Genomic DNA, 7437 nt, shown 5'->3' on the forward strand with positions numbered 1-7437 from the left:
ATCTTTGTAATTAATACAGTATTATATCAAAGTATAGAAAGTATAAAAGTTAATATTCTAGAACTACAGCTTTATGTAAAATACTCTCATTTCTTAATAGATATTCAGCTTATTTTTCAGTTGGTTATTCTTTTGATGTCCATATTTAAAGATCATTTATATTAAATAAGAGCAAATATCCTCATTTTTTAATTCAATTCATGCAACTTGTGGCTTGATTGAAAGACCTGTAGATAGAAGCAGATATAATTTTTCTAGAGTTTCTATCATGATGTATTTGCTACTCGTAACTACCTGCATCTGACAGTATGTTCAATCAGAATATTGGGAGAATTGGGCTTAAAATTTTTAAATAATTATAATTTAATACTTTGAGATATACACTATTTTAAAAACCAGTACTATATAATTTAGAACTCTACATCAATAATATACAGTTGGGAAACTAAAACGGTTAAGAATTTTTTAATGTGATTTTATTCTTTCCTTATAAATTATTTTCATGTGCTATAAAAATTCCTTTCTATTCTTGTCCCACAAGCATAGTTGCATAATTCAGACAAGAATAGTTAATTGCTATGTTATTTGAATATCCGTTTGTTTGCTTACCTGTTCAGAAAGATGCTAGATTAGTTTACAAGTTTGAGTAGGACGGCTGACATTAAATGTACTACGTATCTTGTGAATACTTGAAACCAGAAACTATGTGTTGTATGATGGAATTTCAGGCAAATGAGGGCAAGCCAGCAGAGCTAGCGAAGCTTGGAATAACAATTTATCATTTTGTTTTCCAGAAAGAATCAATCCCTGGGTGTTAGAGTTTTAAATATATTACAGTCCAGGCTCCTCACTTTGTGGATAAAGAAATGGAAGTGTGAGGCAGGAAAGGACTGCAGTAAAGGTCATATAATAGCGACGGGGATAATGGCTCTCAGGAGCAGTGCAGCTTTTACATTCGGCATGGTTACTCATGGCCCAGGATAATTTAACTCAGCATTTCCTGGGACTCTGTAGTCAAGATTTCCTGATTGACTTCACAGAAATACTATTACACTCTGTGTTGCTCACAGATATTATTTTCTGGGATACCTTTAACAACAACAATGACAAAAAACAAAAATAAACTTTTAATTGAAAGAGCAGAAATTGTAGCTTTTTAGCCGACACGGAGTCATGGACACCAATGGAGACACCTCAGTGTTTGCTCTTGACACATTTATGCTATAAAAAGTGGAGGGAGTTATGGGACATTTCCAACTGCATTGACTCGTTAATCTTTAAGGAGATTATAGTGGAAAATATTTCTCCTCTTATCTCTGCCCATGGAGGATGCCTTTAAGAAGATAAGAATCGACGATGTCTCATATTTATATAGAGCTGATTGTCTAAGTAATTTGAAGGTACTTAAACATCATTTAATTTAATGGTTTCCAATAATTTGACCCAACTCTTCTGAGAAATAACACCAATAGCCAGATCATTCCAGCGGTGAAAGCCTATAGAATGGACTTTTCCAGCTGAGGTAAAGATTTAACCATTTAGGACTTAAGAAATAAAGCACAAGCCCAATTATATGAAGCATAAATCAAAGCCTGTGTGCTCAGTGAGGAAAAACCTGTCATTAGTACCTGTTACTGTTAGTACTTCTTGAAAACAGGGACAGAAATTCCCATTGTTTTCCTCATGGGTTTTTTGTTTTGTTTTGTTTTGGCTTCAATTAGATATGTTATGTATTAAAATCTTGTTAAAGGCAACATATTATTATACAAATGTAAATGGTTGCAATTTTAATATATTATCTTTAAAAATATTGTCAGAAGGGTTAATTATTCATTTGGTATTAGTGGTAAATCTAAGAGTCCTCCTGGGCTTCTAGATTTCTAATTTATTGTCCTTTTTCACTAACTTCAAGGTTTAGGTGCATTTTATGACACAGACACAGATATAAGGAGACATTTCCAGGTGTGGAGTCTGAGAAAATGAAAAGACATTATATGGAGTGTTAATAAAAATATGAATAAGAATTTCAAAAGTCAGTCAAGAGCTCTGATGCTGGATTCATTGAGGCCACTGGTACACATCATCATTAATGGCAACAATGGCATTAGGAAAATTGCTTTTATATGTGAGGACAACTGTCACAAATTTTCAGGCAATTTTCGAAAATAAGGTTGTTGTGAAGTTTCCCATGTCTGACATTTTAGTTTTTGGTTTGAGAATTATTAAAACACACACACACACACTCAATATTCTTCAAGCAAAATCTAAGTCCAGAAGAATGGATTCATTCAACATCTAATAGGAGCCTAGCAAATAATGCTAATATTAGTGAAAAAAAAATCAAAGTTAAGTCGAGAGCAAATCAAAGTCCAAATTAAATCCAATTTACACAAGCATTTATTTGTTGCCTTTGGTATGTGCAATTAAATGTGATAATTTATGTTAAGTAATTGAAGCAGTCTGACATATGAACCAATGGTATACGTACTTAATTTTATGTGAAAAATCCAGGGTTTTACAGACTACAAAGTAAGACTTAATAAGACATACATCATGATTAAACAAGTATACCTGGTGAGAGCAACAGTCACGCCAGTACATGAAAACCTAGTTGATTGTTGACTAGAAAGTCAAGTTGGCAATGGTTGATTTTAATGTATCTTTGTCCCGGGTGACATGCCATACAAATGACTATTTTTTTTTTAATTTTTTAAAGTTTTATTTTATTTTTCAGACAGAGAGAGACAGAGATGAGTGGGAGAGGAGCAAAGAGAGAGGGAGACACAGAATCGGAAGCAGGCTCCAGGCTCTGAGCTGTCAGCACAGAGTCCGACATGGGGCTTGAACCCACGAACCATGAGATCATGACCTGAGCCGAAGCCTGATACCCAATCGTTGAGCCACCCAGGTGCCCCTACGAACGACTATTGTATTTTAGACACAACTTATTTACATTTATCAAACATCCTCAGTGTAAGGCACTATAAGGTTCCTCACATAAACCACTACATTTAAACTTCAAAGAACAGTTCTGAAACAAACAATTGTATCATTAACTACAATTTAGAATGGAGAAAATCAAAGCAAATGTAAACTAAGTAACGTTTCCAAGGTGTAAGATCTTTTTCAAAGCCAGAGTTTGATTCCAACGTCCCTTTTCTTTCTACTCCATCAGCCAGTGTTGCAGCCCATTCCTCTGTAACTGAATGAAAAAGGAAACATCAGAGACTTTGTGCAGGGCTTGCAGTGATACTTTGATTAATGAATTCTCTGGGAGCAAAATTCTTTCATAACAATAACATGTTTTAAAAAATGCTCCTTGAATTTTTTGAGATGTGACAGCCGAAATTGCAGCTGTGTATGACAGAAATACTTCTCTGCACAGTTTCTCTTTGCCTTTGCCCAGCCGAAGAGAAACAGGACCCACACTGGGTGGGACTGAACCTTTTCAAAGTCATCTTCCTCTTTGAAGGTACCACATATTGCACAGTTACTTTGGGCCAGTTAGTGTGTTAGGTACTATACATCTGTTTTTTTTAAAAAAAATTATTTATTTTTGAGACAGAGAGAGAGAGAGAGACAGACAGGCAGAGCACGAGCAGGGGAGGGGCAGAGAGAGAGGGAAACATAGAATCTGAAGCAGGCTCCAGGCTCTGAGATGTCAGCACAGAGCCCCACACAGGGCTCGAACTCCCCAACCTTCAGATCATGGCCCGAGCTTAACTGACTGAGCTACCCATGTGCCCCTGCATTCATTTTTTTAAAAAAGTTATGTGACTTTATTATCTCTTATTTTTACCATTTTTTATTCTCCCCTCCCCTGTGCTTACAGCACTCAGAGTCTCAGTGCAGAATCAGGGAGGAATCTGCTCCCAGGCAGTTGTATTTATCGGTAAGTGACAACTGAACTTCATTCTGAAGATGGTTCTTGGTGTTGCCTCAACCAGTATTTGTATTTGCAAATCCTGGTCAGTGTATGGCAGACTCATGGCAGACTCGTTGTAAACAGGCATATTCCTGAGCACCACCTAAATATTTTAAATCACTGTATTTTTAATTGTCGTTCTAGCGCACTGTGCTTAATTAAAGAAGCCGCACCTCTTGCTGGGAAGTGTTTTCTCTGTGAATAGAACGTAGAGATCAGTTAGGAAGCCTGGTGGAGATCGTTATGTGGAACAAAAACATCCCAAGAATCATGATTTTATAGGCTTTCCAGGCCCAGATGTATGCTGTGCTTCCTTTTTTATCCATTTATTCTATCATTTTATTTTCAGGCACTGATAGTTTGTTGGCAAAAATGGATTAAGAAGCAGTCGTTGCTCATAAAGAGCTCACAGTCTAACGGGGAGATGTATCTATCATTCACTTAAACAGTATCTCCCTGAGACTCAGGCAAGAGGGGCTCCAGCCCTGGCCTGTGTGTGCTCTAGAAAGCCTCACTCTGGTCTCTGCTTTGGCTATGGCCCTTCCCTTAGGTGGGAGAGTTTGGAGAGCCAAGTGAATGTAATCAACCCAGAGTTTGTCTCCCTGTCTGGATCATGCACTGGGCTTGGAATTCTCTGCACTGTCCTTTGTCCTAAGTCCATTTTCTGGGCTGTGCAGCAGGTATGTATGCACACACCTTGGCCTGAGGGACGGTCCTGGGGTAGCTGTTTGCAGGGTAAAAGATGGAGCTTGGATGGGGCTGGCAGTCCACGTGTGTGTGTGTATATGTGGAAGCTATTGCAGCGTGGAAGGACGTTTGGGGAGGGAGCTGGTTATGCAGAGAGGTCAATGTGGTGGTGGGGCTGGGGCCAGCTCTCCCAGTGTGTCCTTTTCTGGCCTTGACCTGCCAGGAGTTCAAGCATTCTAACCTTGAACTCAGCCATCCAGAAGATATATTTCTCAGGGCAGGAGGAAAGAATATATCTTATTTAATAGTTTGTCAGCTGGGTTTGTAACTTTCAAATATTTGGATAGGGAACAAGAGGGCTTCCGGTTGAATTTTTGCCCTGGGCCTTGCAAATATTTGGAAAGAGCTCCACTTGGAATTAAAAGAACCCTGAGAAGAGGAGTCACCCAGTTTAGAAGAATCAGGTAACACCTGAGCTAGATGTTGAACAATAAATTAAAATGATTTAGGCAAGATGGAGGGATGAAGGCTGTCCAGAGCATGGAACAGACAAGTGCATTTCATGCACGAGCAAAGGCAAAAAAGGCAGCACAGGGGATGGGGTGTGTTTGAAACACTGTTTAGCTTGCTGGAACTTAAAGTTCAAGGAGAGTGGAGTTCACTGGAAAGCCAGTCAAGTTGCATCATCGGGTTCTCTTACCTGAACAGTCCCTGATGAGTTCTAGGAGTTGCTGCAGGTTGTGGAGACTTTAGGTGGAAAGGATGGCCAGGTTGAGATCTAGGGCCATTTCTGTGTCAACATTTCTGCTTATTTGCCTACTAAGAGGTCCAGGATGGGGACCTGCATGTCCAGGTTTCAACATTTGTTGTGATTTCTTTTGTCATGTGAAATAAATATTTCCTTTTGGATCATTTTTTTTTTTCCTTAAAAAGGGTTCCCTCACCACGTTGTAGTTGCCTCGGGCCCCACCAGAGCTGGGTCTGCCCTTCAGTTCAATATGTCTTGGAGAGATGAGGTAAAAGAAGTTGCAGGGAATAAGCCTTGATTTTTGGTTTTGTGTTTGGTCTTTGTTTTTGTTTGTTTTTATGGCTTTTATAAATCGTTTGTTTATTTTAATGAAGGTGGTACGGACAATGTCCATTGGAAACCCATATCCCCGGGCAAAAAGTACAAATAAAATTAAAGAAGAGCAGGGTTCTGTTGAATACACTTCTGCATGAGTAAATTTATTAACTGCTAATGAAAATTAGGACTTTTCTGGGATCTTCTGACAAGATCTTTCTTTTATCTTAAAATGCTTTTTCTTCAGTGAGGCCATCTTTGGAGTTAGTCTTCACTTTCACGGTCTCTTGACAGATGTCTTGACTCCAGTCTGATATTTTTCTTCTCTCTTTTTTTTTAATGTTTATTTATTTTTGAGAGAGAGAGAGAGAGAGAGTGAGAGAGAGAGCATGGACAGGAGAAGGGTAGAGAGAGGGCGACAGAAATTTGAAGTAGGCTCTGGGCTGAGAACAGAGAGCCTGATGTGGGGCTTGAATTCATGAACTGTGAGATCATGCCCTGAGCCAAAGTCTAAAGCTTAACCAACTGAGTCACCCAGGTGCCCCTGATGTTTCTCTTCTTTTGGTTCAGACCCTCACATTTTAAAAGGAGCTTCAAGTTAAGGAAAGGTCATTTTTTCACAGTTCAGTTTTCTGAAAAACTTCCATCACCCACAATCATAGTCCAGGAGTGAAGCAATCAGATGTGGGAACTTCAGGGTCTATTGGAAAGTTATTATGAACACCCTCATTTTTTGATCTTATTTATCGCAAGCCTGAAAATACACAGACCCGGAAAAGGTGGCCTTTCTGTGCTCACATGTAATTTTTAAAAAGGAGAGTGCAATATGAAGGGGGCTGAAGTTTGATCACCAAAAATCAGCCCAACGAAAACAAGTGGAAATGAATCATGGACACGAGAATTCAAATCATCAGATGTTTTAAAGAGATGGGGTGCCCGTTTTCCAGTCTGTGTTGAACACCTACATTATAAAAAACATCTTTAAAAATAAAAAAGGATTGAGAGTAAAGAAAAAAAAAGAATATCTAAATCATTGAATGTCCCCCTGTTTGTTCCTGATGAACTTCAATCACATCTTCCTTCATTCCCAGTTCTTTTGGAGTGTGATTCCCAGCAATTCCCTGACCTGCAAAGAGAAATCTGACTGAATTTACTGGCACTCCCTGTGTTTGACAGTATGCTTCTTTGAGCCTCTTGAGATGCGTTGTCATTTTCACTTTGAAGTGGATCTCACTGCTCTCCTGTCCAATGACTTGGAGTTTAATGTATTTTCCTTCCTTCTCATCCCCCAAGTCCTTAGCTGAAGGTTTTGCTTCCTGGTCAGACATGGTGATGGTGGCTTCACCCAGGGTCCCTACATAGCAGCGGTCTCCAGTAGGCAGAAGCTTGCTCCAGGGTTTACAAATCCCTCTCCCTTCCCCTGAGCCTTGATTACTTGAAGGCTGTGTGAGACACACAGGATTTTTAGGTAGACAAGTGATCTGGGTATTTCCATATTGGGTGGTTTCCAGATGATGGACCATTTGGAGGTAATGATTGGATTGGACATTTAGTAATCCCACTGAGTCAGGATGTTTTTCTAGACAAGGGAAGTAGAGGAAAAAATATTGATTGAATAAAATTAATAAGACTTTATGTTTGATTAGAAATGCATAGTAAAAGAGTCAAAGATGAATTTGAGGTTTTTAATTTAGGGGTCTGAATGGATGTAGCACTGATCTGGGAGAAAAAAAAATACATTCAATTTTAAAGCATTGAGTTT

General features: G+C 38.8%; 1 protein-coding gene across 2 annotated transcripts; it reads right to left on the minus strand.

Annotated features, from left to right (window-relative positions):
- Positions 1–6700: 6700 nt before the first annotated feature.
- Positions 6701–7020, minus strand: LOC125923027 (small ubiquitin-related modifier 1-like). Of its 2 annotated transcripts, XM_049631043.1 has the most exons (2): positions 6821–7020; positions 6701–6754 (listed from the first exon to the last, which is right to left on the minus strand). In XM_049631043.1, the coding sequence occupies exons 1-2, from the start codon at positions 7001–7003 to the stop codon at positions 6701–6703; spliced, it is 237 nt and encodes a 78-aa protein (XP_049487000.1). In that variant the 5' UTR covers positions 7004–7020. The 2 variants fall into 2 exon arrangements, with proteins under 2 accessions (XP_049487000.1, XP_049486999.1); XM_049631042.1 differs by having other exon boundaries at positions 6701–7020.
- Positions 7021–7437: the final 417 nt, after the last annotated feature.

Source organism: Panthera uncia, chromosome B1 (genome assembly GCF_023721935.1).
Source record: "Panthera uncia isolate 11264 chromosome B1, Puncia_PCG_1.0, whole genome shotgun sequence".
NCBI lineage: Eukaryota > Metazoa > Chordata > Mammalia > Carnivora > Felidae > Panthera > Panthera uncia.